General features: G+C 39.7%; 5 protein-coding genes and 1 long non-coding RNA gene across 6 annotated transcripts; 3 read left to right on the plus strand and 3 right to left on the minus strand.

Moving 5' to 3' along the window:
- The first annotated feature begins 36 nt into the window (after positions 1-36).
- On the plus strand, positions 37-637 carry LOC120429131 (uncharacterized). The gene is made up of 3 exons (XR_005607218.2): positions 37-166; positions 232-408; positions 470-637. It is a non-coding gene; the product is annotated as an uncharacterized LOC120429131 (long non-coding RNA).
- Positions 638-11,309: 10,672 nt separating this feature from the next.
- LOC120429129 (protein lethal(2)essential for life-like) lies at positions 11,310-12,252 on the plus strand. Its single transcript, XM_039594324.2, has 2 exons — positions 11,310-11,826; positions 11,890-12,252. The coding sequence occupies exons 1-2, from the start codon at positions 11,439-11,441 to the stop codon at positions 12,045-12,047; spliced, it is 546 nt and encodes a 181-aa protein (XP_039450258.1). The 5' UTR covers positions 11,310-11,438; the 3' UTR covers positions 12,048-12,252.
- Positions 12,253-14,661: 2,409 nt separating this feature from the next.
- On the minus strand, positions 14,662-15,920 carry LOC120429126 (protein lethal(2)essential for life-like). The gene is made up of 2 exons (XM_039594318.2): positions 15,358-15,920; positions 14,662-15,236 (listed from the first exon to the last, which is right to left on the minus strand). Exons 1-2 carry the CDS (start codon positions 15,785-15,787, stop codon positions 15,043-15,045), a joined length of 624 nt encoding a protein of 207 aa, XP_039450252.1. The 5' UTR covers positions 15,788-15,920; the 3' UTR covers positions 14,662-15,042.
- A 528-nt stretch (positions 15,921-16,448) lies between these two features.
- Positions 16,449-17,225, minus strand: LOC120429128 (protein lethal(2)essential for life-like). The gene has a single exon (XM_039594322.2). It carries the CDS (start codon positions 17,088-17,090, stop codon positions 16,524-16,526), a length of 567 nt encoding a protein of 188 aa, XP_039450256.1. The 5' UTR covers positions 17,091-17,225; the 3' UTR covers positions 16,449-16,523.
- A 1,312-nt stretch (positions 17,226-18,537) lies between these two features.
- Positions 18,538-19,281, plus strand: LOC120429130 (protein lethal(2)essential for life-like). The gene has a single exon (XM_039594325.2). It carries the CDS (start codon positions 18,639-18,641, stop codon positions 19,182-19,184), a length of 546 nt encoding a protein of 181 aa, XP_039450259.1. The 5' UTR covers positions 18,538-18,638; the 3' UTR covers positions 19,185-19,281.
- Positions 19,282-21,700: 2,419 nt separating this feature from the next.
- LOC120429136 (protein lethal(2)essential for life-like) lies at positions 21,701-24,060 on the minus strand. The gene is made up of 3 exons (XM_039594333.2): positions 22,175-24,060; positions 21,931-22,118; positions 21,701-21,871 (listed from the first exon to the last, which is right to left on the minus strand). Exon 1 carries the CDS (start codon positions 23,943-23,945, stop codon positions 23,385-23,387), a length of 561 nt encoding a protein of 186 aa, XP_039450267.2. The 5' UTR covers positions 23,946-24,060; the 3' UTR covers positions 21,701-21,871; positions 21,931-22,118; positions 22,175-23,384.
- Between the last annotated feature and the right edge of the window lie 195 nt (positions 24,061-24,255).

Genomic DNA, 24,255 nt, shown 5'->3' on the forward strand with positions numbered 1-24,255 from the left:
TTTCAATTTTTACATTGATTTCTTTCTTAGAAATTTTGTCATTCCAAATCTAGTATTCAGAGTAATCTTTCAACTACAATTCGTTTTGACATAACATAACTTTCAAATTCCAGTGTGGAAGAATAACTTAAAAATTCCCCTAAAAATGGATGGTGACACACTAACTGTAATTATTTCAAAATTTACTTTAAAAAAAATCGTACTAAAACAAGTTCAATCATTCACCCTCAGAACACCCTCAAAGAATCCCTCGGAAAATTGGCGAGCGAGCATTTTGACAGCTATGAAGCGATCTATTCCTGTCTAATGTACATAATTTGGGCAATCTCGCTGTGGTTTGTGCTCTCGTGGGTGACGCGCATTGTTTGCAAGCTGTTTTTCCCCGTGGTGGCGTGTTTTGCATTTTTGGTGAGTTCTGCTTGGATTGTGATATTTTTATGGAAGAGTTTTTGTACTGCTTTTATTACAGGCAATTTTCAATGAACAACATTCTGCGGCTTTACGGACGGTGTTGAGGATCTGCAGCTTTATTTGCTCTAAAACTGCAAGTCAGATTGATAAATTTAATGGCAGTGAATGGAATCCTTATGCAAGATGAATTTCACAAATACATATCTGGAGGTTTTTTTTTTGAAAAGGTCAAATAAACCAAATTTTCAGTTTTTGTTTCTTGGGTGTTTTTTAATGCCCCTGACTCAAGGCGGTTTCAAAAACACCCAAAAAGCAAAAACTGGAAATTTGGTTTATTGGACCTTTTCAAAAACTCCAAATACATTCAACCCCCGGTGGTTGGTCACTTTTTCGTTTGACACTTTTTAAGTATGTACCCTGGTGGTTGGTCAAAGTCAAACTAAAAAGTGACGAACTGTCACTTTTTACACGGAGCTTACGCACACTATCAAAACAAACGTTTGGTAGTTTGTGTGAACTCCGTGTAAAAGGAGTGTCAAACTAAAAAGTGACCCCGTTCGTTTGACAACAGTTGGTGTCAAACCATCGGGGTTTGAGTGTATTATTATTGTAATAAAGAATTTTGCCAAAAAAATGTTCAAGATTTTATTCTATTTTTTGAGTTAAAAAGATCACAAGCACAACATGATGGAAATTATCAACGCGAAATACCAAACAAGTTATTCTAAAAGAGGAGTTAGAGCGGATGCATGTCTGACTTATACAGTAGTTGTTCGGTAACTAGGCGTTGTTTAACTGGGCTGCTTTTTAACTGGGCGCTCGATAACTGGGCCGTAGCCCAGTTAAAAAGCAGACAAGCGTCAAAAAACCAAAACAAACCGAAATAACCGAGGGGTTAATGGATGCAAAAATCATGTTCAATAAATAAAAAAAAGTATTTTATTATTTAATTTCAAGTTACAATTACATAAATGTAAAAAGTAAGCATTGTTAACCAATTTCGTAAATTATTATTATTTTTATATTCCATCAGGAAAATATTATGCATCGGTGGTCCCCTCGTTATATTTCGTTCAGCCCAGTTAGCGAGCAGCATTCGATGACTGGGCTACGTTCTCAGCCCAGTTACCGAACAAATACTGTATTATAAAACACATAAATGCATTGGTTCATTTGATGTAAATTATAAGCGATTCCACATCAAACCAGCAAGATCCAAATCAAGAGTGCAATTTGGCTCAAATTTTACATGGGAGTTTGGCCAAAATATTTAATTAGATTCGTTTTTTTTGTTAACCAATTAAAATGAAGATGTTTTTTATTTAAAAAAAACCCTCATTTTTTATGATTTCTCCGGAACGGCTGAACCATTTAAGTTGTTGTTGTTTTATTATAAAGGTTTTACACTCCACGTGCATTCGCCTCTTGAACCATTTAAGTTTGACATGTTGCAAAAGAAAGGTTATATGTTAGGCTTTTCTAAAAAAATATAATAAGAAATTTAAATAAAACTAAATACATTTACATACTCAAAACAACCTGTGAGCCATGGGATTCCTATGCAGATCTTTTTGAAAATGACGATATTTTTCAGGTTTCAGGATGAAAAAATATCACTAATAAATCAAGACTAACATTTTAAAAGGACGTAATAGTGTAAGTTTTGCTCATTTGAAATGTAATTCTTGATTTAAAAAATTCAAAATATTGTTTTCGGAAAAATCGGAAAATTTCAAGAATGTCCAGAAGTCCATTCTTCAATGTTTCTTAGATAATTTTATAGAAAATTTTCTGAACTTTTCAAAAAACAATATTGTCAGAAATGGTCACTCAAGGTCACTATTTTTTTAAATCGAAAAACTGCAAATATTTCACTGAAATGAAACATTTGGTGGCTATTTCTTGAAAACAGGGCCCTATATTGATTTTCAAATTTTTAAAGTTCTTTTCCATTGCAAATTGAATTTTAAATGAAAAAGGTGCAGGTGGTTATGTTCTACATGACCAATATGACAAAGAACTTTGTACAAAACTCTTAAAATCATGCTATTTTTATTTATATTTTTTTATTCTTTGCCTATTTATTTAATCCTGAATAATTAATTCTAATTAAATGTATTCAATCAATGGCACCGGTAGAACCTTCCCTCAGGGCCATGGCCACTCCGGGTGTGGCCAATCCTGTCAAAATGGCCATTTTCATCACCAGTATCAAAAACCAAGCCGGGTCCGGTGGTTCAGTGGTTAGCGTGGTAGCCTCTAAAACCCCAGTATGGCCTGGGTTCAATCCCAGACGGACCCGGTGGCATTTTTCGAGACGAGATTTGCCTGACCACGCCTTCTATCGGATGGGGAAGTAAAACGTCCATTTTGCGTAAAAAGAGGTTTTGGGTGACTCACCACACATAACCTTCGGACGCCTAGAAATGAGCAGAAACTTGCAACAGAGCCCACAAAAGACCCGGGGGTCGTTATCGGTGCACATCCACCATAGCTTTTGCACCCAGATTTTTGTTACAAACAATTTAGTATCTTCAAAACTACGGGTACTATCAAAATATATTTTTATTCATCCCCTAAAGTACTGTCCACAAAGCAATTTACAACAAAGTTTGATTAATTTTACAATCCCGTTATTGCAGGATTGGGTTCGTAAGTTTGACAATTTTGGAATAAGAAGACAACAACTTCCTTCGTTACTGTGCACCCTTAAAGTGGATTGCTTTGCTTTTTTTTTATCAAAAACCATGAATTTTGATACCCATATTGCCCCAAGTCGTATGGTTCGATAAATGTCCCCCCGGTAGAACCTTCCCTCAGGGCCATGACCACTCCGGGTGTGGCCAATCCTGGCCATTTTCATCACCAGTATCAAAAACCATGAATTTTGATACCCATATTGCCCCAAGTCGTATGGTTCGATAAATGTCCCCCCGGTAGAACCTTCCCTCAGGGCCATGGCCACTCCGGGTGTGGCCAATCCTATCAAAATGGCCATTTTCATCACCAGTATCAAAAACCATGAATTTTGATACCCATATTGCCCCAAGTCGTATGGTTTAATAAATGTCCCCCCGGTAGAACCTTCCCTCAGGGCCATGGCCACTCCGGGTGTGGCCAATATCCTACCAGTTTGGTCCCAACCCCATTGCCTTGAATCATTCTGGTTTCCGAGTGACCGTTCTAACAATGTTCTTTAGAACAGAATTCCTCCCAAGTTGGTGCACAACCTGTGTCTTTCAATGTGTGTATGTGTGTGTGAGCAATAAAATTACCACCGTCGATCCGTCTCTGACGGATTTTCGGTCAAAACTAATTGTTCAGAGGCTATCTGTTAGCTTATATAGTCCGCATGAAATGTGGCAACAATGGTGCAACATTCTCGCGTGACAGTTCCAAGAAAGCAGGAGACGAGGCAAAATTTGCACCTTGTTGCCACATTTCATGCGGACTATATAAGCTAACAGATAGCCTCTGAACAGTTAGTTTTGAACGAAAATCCGTCAGAGACGGATCGACGGTGGTAATTTTATTGCTCACACACACATACACACATTGAAAGACACAGGTTGTGCACCACCTTGGGAGGAATTCTGTTCTAAAGAACATTGTTAGAATGGTCACTCGGAAACCAGAATGATTCAAGGCAATGGGGTTGGGACCAAACTGGTAGGATATTGGCCACACCCGGAGTGGCCATGGCCCTGAGGGAAGGTTCTACCGGGGGGACATTTATTGAACCATACGACTTGGGGCAATATGGGTATCAAAATTCATGGTTTTTGATACTGGTGATGAAAATGGCCATTTTGACAGGATTGGCCACACTCGGAGTGGCCATGGCCCTGAGGGAAGGTTCTACCGGGGGACATTTATTGAACCATTCGACTTGGGGCAATATGGGTATCAAAATTCATGGTTTTTGATACTGGTAATGAAAATGGCCATTTTGACAGGATTGGCCACACCCGGAGTGGCCATTGCACAGTGTTCGGAATGGCAAAATTAAGTGGAATAAATTGATAATTATTTTATTTGACGTCCTAGCCAAATGGTGTCTTCGGAAGAGTTGTTGTACTTGATAAGGGCTATCTTTTGAAGTTATTGACATACAGGGTGACGACCTTCCAGGGTGTCAACCATAATTAACTTTGTTGGATGACGTTGTAGGGCTTTGGTGTCTTGGGCAAAGTTGTAGAGGAGAAAAATTCATGAAGGTTGGTCGAAGGCGCCAAATTTGTAGCTCTTAATCTACTCGAGATATACTCCAGTTTTGCAAAAATGGTCCAAAAAGCACTTTTTTGTGATAACTTAAAATGTTAGCGTTTTAGCGGCCTACTATGTTCTGAAGAGTTGTTTATGACATAAAATTACATATCTTTGCCGAAAACAGCAAAACGTTGTGAGCCTTTATTGAGGAGTTAGGTATAACCATTTTTAAGTGATTTTGAGCCTATTTTCAAGTTGCAATGTTTTCAAAATGGCGCATTTTGGCGCAAAACCGAACAATGCACCTGAAAGTACACACTTTCAACTTCATTTCCTGAAAATATCTCCTTGTATATATTTTTAGATATCTCAATTTGAATTTGCCGATTTTTAATCAATTTATTTATAAATGTTATTCGAAATCATAATGAATACATGGTGAAAATCGGTAAATTGAAAGGTAAATTGATCGATTTTTATGGAAATTACATTGTCTATGAAAAAATACGACAACCTTTCCAGAGTGACCACATATAAAAGGAAATACTTAATTTTAAATACGAACAATTATTTAAAATTTTCACTTACATTATTTTTGGGAAAAACATGTATTTATTCATAATTTTAAAATGTGTATCATAATTTTAAGCATGATCAATGTTTTACTGCGGGCGTCAATAATAAGAGTTCACGTGCGGTGATACGACCGCAAGATAATGGTCGCATGACAGCCGCAAGACAACCGCAGAACAAATTTTTGGCTGTTGTCAAAGGTTGCCTGGAGTTTTGAGCTGACTTTTTGGAAAATATTGAAAACAAACCAAGTTGACAGCCAAATCAACCAGAATTTCAGTTCAACTTGCTGATTTTTACACTGCGGTAATAAGGCGGCAATAATCTCCTGTCACTCACAGCGAAGGAGAAACGTGATTTTATCTCGCAATAAGCAATATTAAAATCGATCAATTTACCCTTTCAATTTACCGATTATTACCACGTTTCAATAAGATTTCGCTTAAAAATTATAAATAAATTGATTAAATACCGTCAAATTCAAATTGAGATACAGTGGACTCTCTCGTTGTCGATATTGAAGGGACCGTCGAGAGCAGGAGTTATGAAATTATAGAACAAAAAATCAAAGCAATCTATTTGAAGGGACTGAAAAATTTATTGACAGCTGGAGTAATATTGATATCGAGAAGATCGACAACGAGAGAGTCCACTGTATCTCTAAATCGACACCGATAGACACGGAGATATTTTCAGAAAATGTAGTTGAAAGTGTGTACTTTCATGTGCATTGTTCGGTTTTGCGCCAAAATTCGCCATTTCGAAAACATTGCAACTTAAAAATATGCTCAAAATCACTTACAAATGGTTATAACTCCTCAATAAAGGCTCACAACATTTTGCTGTCTTGGGCAAAGATGTGTAATTTTATGTCATAAACAACTCTTCAGAACATAGTAGGCCGCTAAAATGCTAACATTTTAAGTTATCACAAAAAAGTGCTTTTTTTACCATTTTTGCAAAAATGACGTAGTAGATTAAGAGCTACAAATTTGGCGCCTTTGACAAACTTTCATGAAATTTTCTCCTCTACAACTTTGCGCAATACACCAAAGCCCTACAACGTCATCCAACAGAGTTAGTTTTTGGTTGACACCCTGGAAGGTCGTCACCCTGTATGTCAATAACTTTAAAAGATAGCCCTTATCAAGTACAACAACTCTTCCGAAGACACCATTTGGCTAGGAGGTCAAATAAAGGAGTAATCAATTTATTCAAATGCCCTGAGGGAAGGTTTTACCGGGGGGATATTTATCGAACCATATAAATTGGGGCAATATGGGTATCAAAATTCATGGTTTTTGATACTGGTAATGAAAATGGACATTTTGGCAGGATTGGCCTCAACCGAAGTGGCCATGGCCCTGGGGAAGGTTCTACCGGGGACATTTATCGAACCATACGACTTGGGACGGTACCAAAAACCATGAATTTTGATACCCATATTGTCCCAAGTCGTATGGTTCGATAAATGTCCCCCCCGGTAGAACCTTCCCTCAGGGCCATGGCCACTCCGGGTGTGGCCAATCCTGTCAAAATGGCCATTTTCATCACCAGTATCAAAAACCATGAATTTTGATACCCATATTGCCCCAAGTCGTATGGTTCGATAAATGTCCCCCCGGTAGAACCTTCCCTCAGGGCCATGGCCACTCCGGGTGTGGCCAATCCTGTCAAAATGGCCATTTTCATCACCAGTATCAAAAACCATGAATTTTGATACCCATATTGCCCCAAGTCGTATGGTTCGATAAATGTCCCCCCGGTAGAACCTTCCCTCAGGGCCATGGCCACTCCGGGTGTGGCCAATCCTGTCAAAATGGCCATTTTCATCACCAGTATCAAAAACCATGAATTTTGATACCCATATTGCCCCAAGTCGTATGGTTCAATAAATGTCCCCCCGGTAGAACCTTCCCTCAGGGCCATGGCCACTCCGGGTGTGGCCAATCCTATCAAAATGGCCATTTTCATCACCAGTATCAAAAACCATGAATTTTGACACCCATATTGCCCCAAGTCGTATGGTTCGATAAATGTCCCCCGGTAGAACCTTCCCTCAGGGCCATGGCCACTCCGGGTGTGGCCAATCCTGTCAAAATGACCATTTTCATCACCAGTATCAAAAACCATGAATTTTGATACCCATATTGTCCCAAGTCGTATGGTTCGATAAATGTCCCCCCGGTAGAACCTTCCCTCAGGGCCATGGCCACTCCGAGTGTGGCCAATCCTGTCAAAATGGCCATTTTCATTACCAGTATCAAAAACCATGAATTTTGATACCCATATTGCCCCAAGTCGTATGGTTCGATAAATGTCCCCCCGGTAGAACCTTCCCTCAGGGCCATGGCCACTCCGGGTGTGGCCAATCCTATCAAAATTGCCATTTTCATCACCAGTATCAAAAACCATGAATTTTGACACCCATATTGCCCCAAGTCGTATGGTTCGATAAATGTCCCCCGGTAGAACCTTCCCTCAGGGCCATGGCCACTCCGGGTGTGGCCAATCCTGTCAAAATAACCATTTTCATTACCAGTATCAAAAACCATGAATTTTGATACCCATATTGCCCCAAGTCGTATGGTTCGATAAACGTCCCCCCGGTAGAACCTTCCCTCAGGACCATGGCCACTCCGGGTGTGGCCAATCCTGTCAAAATGGCAATTTTCATCACCAGTATCAAAAACCATGAATTTTGATACCCATATTGCCCCAAGTCGTATGGTTCAATAAATGTCCCCCCGGTAGAACCTTCCCTCAGGGCCATGGCCACTCCGGGTGTGGCCAATCCTGTCAAAATGGCCATTTTCATCACCAGTATCAAAAACCATGAATTTTGACACCCATATTGCCCCAAGTCGTATGGTTCGATAAATGTCCCCCGGTAGAACCTTCCCTCAGGGCCATGGCCACTCCGGGTGGGGGCAATCCTGTCAAAATGGCCATTTTCATTACCAGTATCAAAAACCATGAATTTTGATACCCATATTGTCCCAAGTCGTATGGTTCGATAAATGTCCCCCCGGTAGAACCTTCCCTCAGGGCCATGGCCACTCCGAGTGTGGCCAATCCTGTCAAAATGGCCATTTTCATTACCAGTATCAAAAACCATGAATTTTGATACCCATATTGCCCCAAGTCGTATGGTTCGATAAATGTCCCCCCGGTAGAACCTTCCCTCAGGGCCATGGCCACTCCGGGTGTGGCCAATCCTATCAAAATTGCCATTTTCATCACCAGTATCAAAAACCATGAATTTTGACACCCATATTGCCCCAAGTCGTATGGTTCGATAAATGTCCCCCGGTAGAACCTTCTCTCAGGGCCATGGCCACTCCGGGTGGGGCCAATCCTGTCAAAATGGCCATTTTCATTACCAGTATCAAAAACCATGAATTTTGATACCCATATTGCCCCAAGTCGTATGGTTCGATAAACGTCCCCCCGGTAGAACCTTCCCTCAGGGCCATGGCCACTCCGGGTGTGGCCAATCCTGTCAAAATGGCCATTTTCATCACCAGTATCAAAAACCATGAATTTTGATACCCATATTGCCCCAAGTCGTATGGTTCGATAAATGTCCCCCGGTAGAACCTTCTCTCAGGGCCATGGCCACTCCGGGGGGGCCAATCCTGTCAAAATAACCATTTTCATTACCAGTATCAAAAACCATGAATTTTGATACCCATATTGCCCCAAGTCGTATGGTTCGATAAATGTCCCCCCGGTAGAACCTTCCCTCAGGGCCATGGCCACTCCGGGTGTGGCCAATCCTGTCAAAATGGCCATTTTCATTACCAGTATCAAAAACCATGAATTTTGATACCCATATTGCCCCAAGTCGTATGGTTCGATAAATGTCCCCCCGGTAGAACCTTCCCTCAGGGCCATGGCCACTCCGGGTGTGGCCAATCCTGTCAAAATGGCCATTTTCATTACCAGTATCAAAAACCATGAATTTTGATACCCATATTGCCCCAAGTCGTATGGTTCGATAAATGTCCCCCCGGTAGAACCTTCCCTCAGGGCCATGGCCACTCCGGGTGTGGCCAATCCTATCAAAATGGCCATTTTCATCACCAGTATCAAAAACCATGAATTTTGACACCCATATTGCCCCAAGTCGTATGGTTCGATAAATGTCCCCCGGTAGAACCTTCTCTCAGGGCCATGGCCACTCCGGGGGGGGGCCAATCCTGTCAAAATAGCCATTTTCATTACCAGTATCAAAAACCATGAATTTTGATACCCATATTGCCCCAAGTCGTATGGTTCGATAAACGTCCCCCCGGTAGAACCTTCCCTCAGGGCCATGGCCACTCCGGGTGTGGCCAATCCTGTCAAAATGGCCATTTTCATCACCAGTATCAAAAACCATGAATTTTGATACCCATATTGCCCCAAGTCGTATGGTTCGATAAATGTCCCCCGGTAGAACCTTCTCTCAGGGCCATGGCCACTCCGGGTGTGGCCAATATCCTACCAGTTTGGTCCCAACCCCATTGCCTTGAATCATTCTGGTTTCCGAGTGACCATTCTTACAATGTTCTTTAGAACAGAATTCCTCCCAAGTTGGTGCACAACCTGTGTCTTTCAATGTGTGTGTGTGTGTGTGAGCAATAAAATTACCACCGTCGATCCGTCTCTGACGGATTTTCGGTCAAAACTAACTGTTCAGAGGCTATCTGTTAGCTTATATAGTCCGCATGAAATGTGGCAAAATGGTGCAAATTTTGCCTCGTCTCCTGCTTTCTTGGAACTGTCACGCGAGAATGTTGCACCATTGTTGCCACACTTCATTCGTTGCTGACCCCTTCCGCAGTACCAAGCATGCAACATTTTCGTAACGCGCGACATTTTTCGTTTTTCTGGATTGACACCTCACCAGAATAGAGCCCTTAGGACAAAGTTCTTTGTCAAAAATGTACCGGTACCGAGACCTGAACCCAAGACCTTCGGTGAATTGAACCGTGCCTTTGCCGTATGGGCCACCATGGTTCGGTGACTAATTGGCGGTCATTTGTTCATATAAGCCACTCAATAGGATGAACTGTTTCAATTAACGAATGAACACGCGAGAGGTCTATACTCTCGCAAAATAGTACTTTCATCATGTTTCTTTTCGGGAGGACTATCCCCTCGGTCTTTAACTTTGGGTGTAAAACGATTAATTTTTCAAAAATAAACGTCAAATGCGTAAGTGTTTTGTAGTTAATAAGTTCATCAAACAATGTTTTATTAAAATTAATATTTGAACCTGGTTTTTAATTTTTTTCATACGCATTAAAACCAGAAAAAGATCTATTTGAGGTTTTTGCAGTTCTTTTTAGAAAAATCTGTGAAAACTCAATCCGAATATTTGATTTTTTTTTTCTTTGTATTCTACAGTGAGCTTGAGTCAATTTTGATCAACTCTCTAGAACAAAGCTAATTGTTTACCCACACGCTGACGAGAAACAGGCTAGGGATCATGTCTCCTCACTCTCTCCTACATGTTTTAAAATGATCTCAGATGTAAAAATTGCCTCCGTTATATATTTCACAAATTTGATTACTTGATTTTAGTCAGTAAATAATAACAATTTTATCCCAGACCTACGCAACAGAACCACTCATGATCTATCAATATCTTCTCGATGATCTTGACCCTGGCATTCGCAGCACTCCTTCCCTCTCATCCCGTAAACCTCCTAACCATCACCGATTAATGTATATTTTCGTCCGATTACTCACGGATAATTAACCCGCCTGACACCGGTCCCGCCGGTCACTCCATCTGCCACATCAGGCCTGTGAAATTGCATTTCCACCAATTGCGCCAATTTTGAACGAAAACCCCTTGCCTTTTTCCCTCCCACTGAAAGTGTTCCCAAATAGGGATGACTGCACACATTTTATACTCCAAACAGCGAAATTACTCAGCTCTGCCCACAAAGTGTGAACTGTTTGTGTGCACAACGAATTTCGAGTTCACGAAATTTCTGTACTGCGACGTCGAACTAAATAACGAACAAACAGCATTTTCGAACTTGTACTGCGCAAGTCCGCACTCGGTCGAATTCACTCACCGTTTGAAATTACCCTTTTCGCTGTTATAAAAGAGCCACTTCGTCCAGGTCATCGCCAACAGTCCGGCTGTCCGTTTCGCGAAACTAAAGCGTCTACTAATCTAGTGCGTAGTATCTTCTCTCTGCTAGTTGTGAATTAGTGGTTTTCGAAAGGAAGAAATCGATAAAAAGATGTCGCCGGTGCCCATGTTGTTCCGTGATTGGGGGATGGACCCCTGGTGGACGACGGATTTCCACCGACCGGGCTCGTGCCGATTCTGGGACCATCACGGCTTTGGAGGTGGCCTGTTTGACGATTCGGATCTGTTGAGCCGGTCCATGGCCTGTCGGAACCGAGCCCGCTTTGGACGACCCTGGAGCTTCGAACCGCTCAGTCAGGAACTAGCCCGAATCGACAAAGAACGCTTCCAGGTCAATCTGGACGTGCAGCAGTTTGGACCGCACGAAATCAGCGTCAAAACCGTCGACGACTTCATCGTGGTCGAGGGAAAGCACGAGGAACGACAGGACGAGCATGGATTTGTGTCCAGACAGTTTGTCCGCCGGTATCAACTACCAGGTGAGGATCCACTGTGAACCACCATGAGTCTCCATCAAATTAAATTTCCCTTCAAACTTGCAGCCGATTACGATCCAAAGGATGTCGTTTCGAGCCTATCGTCCGACGGTGTACTCACCGTGATGGCACCCCCAAAGTTGCTTCCACCCCCGAAAAAGGAAGGAGCGGCCCCAGTTGAACGAACCATTCCCGTCACGCAAACTGGGGAAAATGATAAGTGAAATCCAGACTGTGCTGTTGAAACGCTGGACGAAGTATTAAAAGTCGAAAATAGTGACATGTGATGTGTAGGTCTGAGAGGCCTTTAAACTTGTTGTAATATTTTTGTTTTTAAAAACAAGAATTCATTTTTTCCACTGAACAGTACCAAACATATCAAAACCAATCCCAAATGCAGAATATAAATTTATTTGCAATCAAATGAAACACTTGTTTTGTCGATGTATGTATGTATGTATGATCCCCATACCCGCAGGCAACTTGGTCCTGAAACACATGTGAGCGCTAGGTGAACAATTCGATCATCTTTTACTCCGTAATCTGTACACCCACGTGCATAAGTTTTTTTGCACGAATTTTGGTGCTACAAATACCGGCGCATAGATCAAAATGGTTACCATCTCCCCTCCCCAAGCGCCGGGAATTTGTAGCGGGTGTAGGGACACTTTGCATAGACGCCCTTGTTCCCATCACGTCACTGAGGGTATGGAGCGACGAGAAATTAATAAGCATGCCCCCCTAGTCGAACCTTCATTAGAGAAGCAGGCAATCCACAACTCACAGCGAACGACCAAGGGAACACCCTACCGCGTATATAATAAGGTTGGCGTGGTTGTCTTCAATGAATTGTCAATATGTTTGTGTAAATGCATGTGTTTTTGTATTAAAATGGAAAGGTCTCACCAAACATCAGTGTCTTCACATAGATTTCAGATTTGAGACGAGCTTCAAAATGTTCATCTTGAAGTCATGGTTGATTCAAATCTTCATTCTTGAGTTGCTTTACTACTCCGCCCACGATTCCTGATATTTTCCCGCGATCCATCCGAGATATTCTTCTCAGTCGGCTCCATGTAACTACTTGTGCACTTGGCCAGCTTCCGCTGGGCCTTCACAGATGATTGAGACTTGATGGCTATCGGCACCCGGCCCACATCTGGATAAAACTGCCCGTAATGCGAATGTAGGTATTCACGCGGTTGATGGTCTTCTTCTTGAACACACGCGGACACTTCCTTCTCCAGCACAGATAAACCATTTTCCTACATCGTCACCTGACGCGCACCGAGATTATGACCAAACACAAACCGTACGAACTAATTCGTCAGAAATTAAATTTTAATTTCACTCAAAGTTACAAAAAAGGAAAACTCCATGAAAATGACAGGAGCAGAAAAATTTGCGTCCGACCTGCCGCGCACCTACTTCGATCCTTCATGAAACACTTGTTTTGTCGATACTCAGAAACCCCTTTTACCTCTGTCTGCCATCTTCTTCCTCGCTCTTTTTTTTTATATTTACTTAGATTCCCTACAGTTTCGACCCTAAAAAATGAAGTTAGTGCGACAACTGGCCAAAGGAATTTTAGGTCAGAACGCGTTTGACACACGTACAAGTCCGACTGGTCAACCAAACAAAACGTGTTTGTTATTGATTACATTGTGTGCTTTGTTTTGTTGTTTAACCAAGGTCAATCATTAACACGCGTTTTTCTCTGAACGTCAAAAAGATACGACTGACAGAATAACACGATAGTGTCAAAATGTTTTCAGATTTCAAAAATATAAGGCAACTGTCCCTTCTTGGATCTTCTTAACAAATCATCTGACCACAAATCAGGTCTGCCAGTATTGTAAGGATTTATAGTGACAGTTCGCCACATTTTAATTTAACTTTGTCAAACCAACGAGGTTCAAACTAAAAAGTGTCAAACGAAAAAGTGACCAACCTTTATTCTCTTAAGGCTAGTATGCAGATCGGAAGGAAAGGGGTCAAGAAACAGCTTTACGAACAGCAGAACAAAGGAGAGGGAGCAATTTCTTGGGGCTTTTCTTCCCCCGTTCTGACTTGCTTGCACTGCCGCTGTTGCCCATATGATTTTTTTCTTGACCGGTTCCTTCCGAAGTGCGTATACCGCTTTATGACGAAATGGACTTCTATGAGATGCTCAGCACGTCTATCGAAAGTTATACTTACCGATACTGTTTAGGAGTTTGACACTTATCTTGACGGCTAATAACATTCAAATGGGGAAACAAACGTTTCACTGATATAGTCCAATTCATAGGGAGTTTCCAGGCGTTAAAAAAAGTTGTATTCTACTCGTAGCAAAACTCGATTTTTTCAACACTCCTGGTATAAATCTAACTAGGAAAATTTCGTTGTATAAATGTATTGTTACAGGAACTACTATTGGTGTAGATTTGTAAAATTCAGAAGCAGGGTTGATTTAAAAAAAATTAACATTATTCCGGAAGTTCTAGGCTCATCTAAACATCAGTACACTCAACCCCCGGTAGTTTATCACTTTTTCGTTTGACACTTTTTTGGTCCCCGTTGGTTTGACAAAGTTTAACTAAAATTGACGAACTGTCACTTCTCACACAGGACTCACACTTACTATCAAACCAAACGATTGGTTGTAAGTTGCCTTATGTAAAGAAAAGAGGCTGTCAACCCAAAAAGTGACCCAGTTCCTTTGACAACCAATTGTGTACAAAGCACTGGAAAAAAATCCCGGTTTGGTGAAGATAATACCGAGAACCTTTGAGTTGAGTACCCGTTCCGACTGTTTTAAGGCTTGGTAGTTCGTGTAAGGATAGAACTCTTTGGACATTTAGATTTTCATCAACTTTATTTGAGTAACGATTAAAATAACAGATGCTAAAATAGAACTTTTTTTTCTAGAAACATCATCTAGCATCCACAACGAGTAAAACGTTTTACAACAACTTTTGCTGTTGTTGTTATTTTCCTTACTTTTGACAGCCTTTGCGGACATCCGCTGCACTCAGCAACTTTTGATTAGTCCAATTTTAACGAACTTTTTCATTTGTGCAGCGCAGTGCAACTTCATTACTTATCCTCAAATTGATATTATTGAACAACGTTAAAATTTTGATGTGAGATTCACAGCGAATTCAAATGCACTTCAGTATTCACCATAAGGTTTAGGCACTACTTTTCGTTGTGGAAAACTTGTTAAAAACATTAAATCTACTTTTTTTCACTTGTTGATTTCTTGTCACCACCATTACTCTTCTTTTCTCCTTTGACGATCTCGTCGGTTTGCTTGATTGGAATCATTCGCTCGTTTGCCGGAATCGGATTCGGTTCCTTCTTCGGAGCATTCACCGTGAGAATTCCTTCCGAGGATAGCGTCGATGAGACGCCGGCAGGTTCGTACCCACCTGAAATCAACCAAATTTATTGTCATTGGATTCAATTACGGTGCTCAAATCGGTTTCAATAGATTATTGATGGCATCATGGTGCAAAAAAAGAAGAAGATAAACATTTGGTTAGCACTTACCCGGCAGTAAATAACGCCGTACAAAGTGCCTCGAGACGAAACCATGCTCGTCCTCCTTCTCCTCGTGTTTGCCCTCGATGACCACCGTGTCGTCCACCGTTCGAACGCTGATCTCATCCGGATTAAACTGCTGGACGTCCAAGTTAATCTGGAACCGCTCACCGTCAACGTTGACTTCGGAACCACCGTCCTCCATCGAAGCTGCCGTTCTCCACGGTCGGTGGTAGTATCCGGATCTTCTACGGTGACCATGGCCGTGACCATGGTGATGATGATACCCAGCAGACCTCGGACAGGACGTCACCGAGCCCAGCAGATCGTCCGCCATCAGTCCCGAGGCAAAATGCTGGTCGTGAATGTGCGAACTCCTCAACGGAACGTCCCAAACGTCGTCCCACCAGTCGCGAAAAAGGACCGGAACCAGCGACATCCCTGCACGATTATGTCACAATCGAATTCACCAATTATCGATCCGCAAGGGAAATTGACCTAGACGAGGTGCGGACCGTGCGAAAATGGGCTTGTGCTCGCGTGCAGTTTTAGATAGTGATTGCCAAAAGCGTGACCATGAACGATGGCTTTTATGGATTTTGTTCTAGCCACCCCTTGAGGTATGCAACACGGTTAAGGTGGCACTCACAGCGAGAAACTGCTCGAATTGGGATTTGATTGAGTTCATTTAGAATAGTTTATGTTTTTTTACAAATATGAGCAGATTAGACAAACAAGAATTTAAAAATAAATTAAAATGTATCAACAAACACTAAATTCAAGAACTAGTTAACATAAATAAATATCCAATAAGATTGTAAGATGTCCAATAAGAAGGATAAATTGAGTGCCATAGATTTGTAAACAAATCGTTCACTCCAACCCCACACAAAATTATTAATCGAGCACTTCAATTCGAGTAGTTTTTGCTTTTTTCTACAATGTATTCCTTATGGAAGAACTGTCATATCTACCACTAGAATCCGATGCTCCATTGTGTCTTACATTGAGCTTGGAACGAGCTGCCATTGACAAACTCAAGCCACGAAATCAACTCAACTTAACAACCTTTCGGATATTTTGAAATCAAACAGGTGGAGTATGCTTAAAGCTATTTATTCAGTCATTATTTAAAGTTTGAACATAAAAAATAAGCAACACACAATGATTTCAGTTTATTGAGAATCATGTGATTTGCTCTGCTTTTCTTTATCGACATGATCATCAGCGGGCTTCCCGTTAGTTAGTTGGTCAGTACGCACTATTGGTATCGATCTTTCCTTCGCTGGTACTTCTGGCAGTGCCAATCTGGGAGCCCTAATGGTCAGCACTCCATCGGATGACAGTGACGATGCAACCCTCTCCAGATCGTGTCCCTCCGGAAGTTGATACTTTCGCACAAAGTGTCTCGACACAAATCCTTCCTCGTCCTGTTTCTCCTCGTGCTTTCCCTCAACTGTAATGTAATTGTCGACCATTTTGACGGAGATTTCCTCTGGTTTGAAGTTCTGGACATCGATGCTGACTTCGAAGCTTTCTCTGGACTTCTTTTGAACGGCATTGTTTTGCTGGTTCTCGGTGACACACGTACAACGACGTCGTTTTGGTCCTCGGCGAGTGGGAATGTTGGCCACGAGAAGATTTGCCGGAAATTCATCATCGAATAATGATTTCTCCATAATGCTCGGACGTATGAAATCGTCCATAAAACTGTCCCGGAACAGAATCGGAATGATGGACATTTTGTATGAATCGCTTGATTTCGCTTTTTATAGCAACTAAAGAACTTTAACTAAAACTTGAACTTCTTCGACGTAGTAACGTTTGCGCTTGATGTGTTCACTTGTGTGCTCGGTGTTGAACTGATGTCGAGCAGTGAGTTCTGCTTGCAATATATAAGGCAAACCATGAATTTCTAGTACTTTCGAGAAGACGATTCGAGAAATGTCTCGTGAGTTCTGCTTGAGTTTTCCATCCATTAATCACACACATTTAGCTTGAGTTCACATGAGTCAGCACGTAAAGGACTATCGGGAAAAGTCTAGAAAATTCACGTGATTTCGGCATGACTCGATCCTTTCTTACTTTCATAAAACATTTCTTGAGACTTTTTTTGTAGAGGTCCTATGTGCCTTCTATATGTTTATGGGACCTTTCCAAAAAAAACTCTAGATTTGAATAATTGCTTCTACAGACATATATTTGAATTGTTTTACTATTTCTTCTATCCTTCAAAAGATAAAGTTTGATAATGTATGAGCCCTTTGATATTAATTCGTTAATAATATTTTAAAGCCAAATTGCAAACACAGGAACATTTAAAACAAATATTTAACCCTCTTACTGCCTAAATTTTTTTATTCGAAAATTTTTAATTTTTCCTGTGTTCAGGACGTCATTTTGAGCAACTTTTGTTCTACGAAAAACTTTACTTCTCTTGTTTAATGTTTTTGTTGTTTCATTTTTAGTATTTTAATTTGCATTTATCTTGTTTAGTTTATGTATATTTTTGGTAGTATTTGGCCTATTCTACCACCTCCTATCATTACATTTTGCCTATCTATGTTTTTCGTGTTTTAGTCACTTTTTAAATTTTTTGCTCGTTTTTCACATTTTCTGAAATAAAATAGCACCATTATCATTTAAATTGTAGAAAAATGCGTAGAGGCATAGTCTGGGACACTAGAAAAATTACTGCATGCTTCATTTTACTTAAAATATGGTAAATGTTACTAAAAAACACAACTAAAGATGACCCCTACAAAAATGTCATTTTTATAAACATTGGCAAAGTCACATAAAACAAGTAATACTGCCAATCCATTTTTTTTAATTTTACGAGTTCTTCTTTCCATTGCCTTTTTAAAGATCAAAAATTGGTTGAAAAATTGATTTTTGGCAATTTTTAGAATCGAAGCCCGTCTAAAGGCGGGTCGTAGAGGGTAATTTTTTTAAATTTCAAAATGTCCTATCTGCAAAAGAAACATATTGTAATGATTTTGCTAGCAAATTCCAAACAGAATTTTTTTGAATGGTTCTATAAAGGTGAAATTCATCGTATTTTTGAGAATGGTTCACGCAGAACTCACAAGAAGGTTCTCGAAACATCCACTCGAATGAACTCCGAATACCGCGCTCGAATATAAAAGCCACCAGCACTCACAGCTCGACATCAGTTCAGTGCAAAGTGAGCAAGTGTACAAAGCTGTAAGAAAAGAAGCAGTTAATACTTAAAACATAGTTACAATAAAATTCAAGTGTTGTGCAGAGAAAAAGTACTGAAAAGCAAAATGTCGATCATCCCAATTCTGTTCCGAGACAGCTTCATGGATGACTTCCTGGACGAATTCATGGAGCCTCCGAGGGAACGATTCTTCACCAGAGCATACCCAAATGATATGCTGATGGCCATTAATAACTTACCCCTCCGTCGAGGATACCAACGATCTTGCCCGTACAATCAAGTTAGGAAAGAAAACCAGGCTAAGGATGGCAGCTTCCAAGTCAGCGTTGATGTTCAGCATTTCAAACCAGAGGAAATTTCCGTTAAAATGAATGAAAATTACGTCACCGTCGAAGGCAAGCACGAGGAAAAGCAGGACGAGCAAGGTTACGTGTTCAGGCACTTTGTTCGAAAGTATCAACTGCCAGAAGGACACGATCTGGAGAAGGTAGCGTCGTCACTCTCATCCGATGGAGTGCTGACCATTAAGGCTCCCAGAATAGCACTGGCTGCACCAGAGAAAGAAAAGACTATTCCAATAGTACAAACGGGAAAACCCGCAAAACAGATTGAGATTGAAAAGGATAAGGAAAATAAGAAAGACTTGAAGTAGTGTTAACAATACGCATTTTAAAGCAATTTTAGATTTATTTATTGTTTTTAAGAGTCACTAATAAAAATAACCTCATTATTTAGCTTTCCAGTGTAAATTCAATGCGTACAGTTTTTCATCCGAAACATGCCCTTTTATCAATGTAACTTTTAGAAGCATGATTCATAGAAAGATAAAGGAGTTTTGACTCTATTTTCAAATAGTTTGTCTATTCTTACTGTAGAAAAAAATCATTAGAGATTATAAGAATTGTTTGAAATAAATTGCTTTACCCAAAAACAACCTGTTTTCATCAACAACAAAAACTTAACAGACATTTAAAGACATTTATTTTCGAAAAAGTTCAAAGAAAACGTTTCAAAAATTTCTGTAAACATAAAAATGATTTAAAACGTAATTTTGATGCAAATTTTTCCATGTTAATTACATAAATAGTTGACTGAATCAAAGCAATAGATTTGTTTACAGTTGCTGATAAAACCTCGCATGTTTATTTTCAAAATATGTTAAATATCATTTCAAACTTCAATTATGATGCTTCAGTTTTGATTAGTTAAAAATTCCTACGGCTACGGGTACTTTTTACTTGAAAACAGCTATATTTATACTCATAATTGAAAAAATATGAAATTAGGTTGATTAAAACAAGCATGTATTGCATGTTTAAGAGAATAATTTGCTTAAATCGATGCCAACATTTCAAAAAGCATCATGTACAAACCATGCGTTCTGAGAAAAACGCATTTGAATGTGGAGCATCCATTTTCAATTACCATTTTTATATAAAAGCAAAATAAGATGTTCTAATGATAACGAACGATGAAAAACGTTGCTTTTGTTGATACTTGATCATCCATATTCAATAAAACATTATTTCCGTATTTTTTTTTAGAAAAACAAACATAACTTCTTTTGAAATCACCAACGTCGATATCACCCTGCTGTCACTGAGGGGGGCGCTTTGTTATGATTCGTTTTTCTTCGTCGAATGTACATGGCGCTTTTCTCATGTTGCTTTTTGTAGCCTTTTGTTTGACAGGTTGACAGGGCTATTTAAACAGGGACTGCTGAAGGCAGAGATTTTGTTTATGTTACTTTGTTTAAAATCATGATTAAACAGACTTTACTGAAGTAACTTTTGCTCATTTTTGGTGGAGAGGTAGCTTATTAGAAGTACTTTCAGAATATACAATAACCCAGAAAGTGTCAAAATGTACATGATGCCTTTTGAAATGTTACCGTCGAAATACACAATTTTCTTCACTTTTGAAGGTTTAATGGACCATTTCCATTCGAGCAGTTTTTGCTTTTTTCTACAATGTAATCCTTATGGGAGAACTGTCATTTCTACCACTCGAATCCGGTGTTCCATTAACAGGGGTCAACTTTTGGAAAAGATAGGATTTTCGGTGTCTTATATTGGACCCTCTAATTTTTGCTCGAAAATGAGCAGTTTTTCGCTTTAATTTAGTGAAGTTCTTTAGACATACATTTTTTTGACTTACTGAAGTTAAATAATCAGTCAAAAAATGAGTGGATAGTTTATTTCATCATAAAATAGAAATGCTGTTTTGCTGTGAAAACGCTAGTGACCATGGCTGATTTCTGATGTCGAAATCAAAACACTTATTTTGTCAGTAAACATTGTTTTAAATGATGCTCAACTTGCCAAATAAAAGATTTGCAGAAAAAAACACGCTTGAAATTGTGATATTTTTGCCTTCCTCACGTTACTGAGGAAAGGCTATAAAATCACTCGAAAAATGAACTTCTCAATTTGACCTCCTAGACCCACCTTCATGTATACCTATCGACTCAGAATCAAATTCTGAGCAAATGTCTGTGTGTGTGGTGGGATGTTGATCAAAAAATTGTCACTCGATTATCTCGACATTGGCAGAACCGATTTTGTCCGTTTTGGCGTCATTCGATCCGTCTTTGGGTCCCATAAGCCGCTATTAAAAATTGTGTAGTTTAGTTAAGTACTTCAAAAGTTACGCTAAAAAACGATTTTAGCAAAAGTCCGGAAGATTGTAAAAAGGGTGGTTTTTGTAAGAAACCCCGTCATGTTATACATTTTTAGAAAGGTATTCGAAAGACCTTTCCAACGAGTTCAAAAGTTTGAAGATCTGACAACCCTATCAAAAGTTATGCGCACTTTTAAGTGTTATTTATGCACTTTTTAGAGGCCATATCTCATATATTTCGATGAAAACGTTGTCCAGATCTATCATGCGACCTATTGTTGGATAGGTATTCAAAAGAGCTTTCCAACGCGTCCAAAACATTGAAGATCTGACAACCCTATCAAAAGTTATATGCACTTAAGTGTTATTTACGCACTTTTTGCATTTTGGATAGCATCCTTTAAATGTGAGGAAGGCGCCAACCACCTAATGGTGGATTAAGTAACGTTTTTAATTTTTCATCCAAAACCCTTTATAGAGTCCACAATAGGAAAGGGGTCCACTAATGGATTACCCTACAACAAAAGACGACAAATAAAAAGCATCGAATAAATTGTTGGCATTTTGATTTTAATTTTCCGAAACAGAGTTTTAATTGGACCTAATCAAAAATTAGTTTTTTGTAGCTTCGTTTAGCTTTTTCCGCAGTTCCTCGATGATACAATCACGCTCAAATAATGCTACTTCCATCTCGTGTAACTTCTTGGTCGAGTCTTCAAGCTAAAAGTAAACACCTGTAAAACAATGTTATAGAAATAAGTTTAGCAATAATTTCTCACCTGGTTTTTATACTCTTCAACTTGGTTCGTTAGCTCAAAAATCGTGTCATGCTGTAGCGATATTGCATCTTCCTCTGGCATGTAGTCAAAGGACTCGGAAAAGTCATCGGGATCATGGTCTTCAGAGTTGGTAGTCGGCAGGATTCTTGTTCCATTTTCCATTACAGAGAATCGTATTGTAGGAACAGCTGAGAATGTTAAATTTATTACTCAAATAAAAACTGCAATCAATTAAAAATTTTACCCCTTGTAACCAACCGACGACGTTTGGGTTTTTCGTCGCGCCCGCCAAGAAAGCAATCGTCGGAAAAGTGCTCCGAGCACACCACACCTGTGTCGGTGCCGCAAAATTCTATCCACGCTTGCTTTCTCTCTGGATCGCTGGGAAAATTGTGAAAAGAAATGGCGACATTTCTCCGCTTCACGGACGTCAACGATATCTTGCACACAATGCACTTGAAGCTCGGCATTTCCCGAAGCAAAACTTATTTAGCTCGCGAAAGCTAATGTTTATGTTTTGCTTTATAGTTTATGTTGGGGACACTCAACTGCTACTGTCAATCGCAAATAAAGTGAGTGTCGAATGAATTCAAGAAAATTCATTCAACATTTAAAATGATCGTTTATGCTTCAGCTGCAAATCAAAAATGAGAACAAAATATTTTGTGTGCCTACATATTAAGAAAATTGTACGATATTGAAAAAAGTTATCATCTATCTGCTATTTATTATTTTAAGAAAAGATTTTTTTTAAGTAAGTACAGTGCAGACTCTATTATCCTAAATCTTGATTATCAGAAGATTCGATAACACTCAACCCCAGTGGTTTGTCACTTTTTCGTTTGACACTTTTTTAGTTTGTACACTGTTGGTTGGTCAAAGTCAAACTAAAAAGTAACGAACTGTCACTTTTTACACGGCGCTCACGCACACTATCAAAACAAACGGTTGGTGGTTTGTGTGAACTCCGCGTAAAAGGGGTGTCAAACTAAAAAGTTGGTGTCAAACCAACGGGGTTTGAGTGTATTCTAAGTGTCATATGAATCAACTAATTTTAGTAACTTTTATTTTTTCTCCATGCAACATTGTTAGAGTCAATTTAAGTGCGTACACGTTTAATTTATGGAAACAATTCAGTGAACAGTTTTACACGATTTATTTCGTAATTTACTTAGTTATCTAATGTACTGTAAGCGCTACATTTAAAAAGAAAAGAAACTTTTTTTGACATTCTCTGGCTGCGATTTTCAAAGTAATGAATGAGGAAATGAAAATATCAAAAGTTTAAAGTTTTATGGAGCAACGGAAATGTTTCGGATTTAAATAAAGACTCTGTTTTTGTATGCAAAACTAATTTCTTATATTTATTTCCCGAACTGAGAAGTCTTTGGCAATGAAAACGGAAAAATGGCAATGAATAATTTAATAATAATTAGTAAGGTTACAAATGCATTTCACTGTTTTTCAGCTGCAATTGTCTTATTTTCTTTGTTGACATTTCCATTTTCGATTTGCTTGGCTGGTTTTCCCGTTTTCACAATAGGAATGGACTTTTCCGTCTCTGGTGCTTCTGGCAGTGCCAATCTGGGAGCCTTAATGGTCAGCACTCCATCGGATGAGAGTGACGACGCTACCTTCTCCAGATCGTGTCCTTCTGGCAACTGATACTTTCGGACAAAGTGTCTAAACACGTAACCTTGCTCGTCCTGCTTTTCCTCGTGCTTTCCCTCAACTGTGACGTAATTTCCATTCATTTTGACGGAAATTTCCTCTGGTTTGAAATGCTGAACATCAACGCTGACTTGGAAGCTGCCATCCTTAGCCTGGTTTTCCTTTCTAACTTGATTGTACGGGCAAGATCGTTGGTATCCTCGACGGAGGGGCAAGTTATTAATGGCCATCAGCATATCATTTGGGTATGCTCTGGTGAAGAATCGTTCCCTCGGAAGCTCCATGAAGTCGTCCAGGAAGTCATCCATGAAGCTGTCTCGGAACAGAATTGGGATGATCGACATTTTGCTTTTCAGTTTTTAACACTTTTTCTCTGCTCAACACTTGAATTTTATTGTAACTTTGTATTAAGAACTAGCTGCTTTTTTTCTTGTAGCTTTGCACACTTGCTCACTTTGCGCTGAACTGATGTCGAGCTGTGAGTGCTGGTGGCTTTTATATTCGAGCGCGGTATTCGGAGTTCATTTGAGTGGATGTTTCGAGAACCTGCTCGTGAATTCTGCATGAATCATTCTCAAAAATACGATGAATTTCACCTTTACAGAATTCAACAGAACTATTAATTTTTTTTCTGTTTGAGATTTTGCTAGCAAA

The sequence above is a fragment of the Culex pipiens genome, chromosome 3, assembly GCF_016801865.2.
Source record: "Culex pipiens pallens isolate TS chromosome 3, TS_CPP_V2, whole genome shotgun sequence".
Classification (NCBI taxonomy): domain Eukaryota; kingdom Metazoa; phylum Arthropoda; class Insecta; order Diptera; family Culicidae; genus Culex; species Culex pipiens.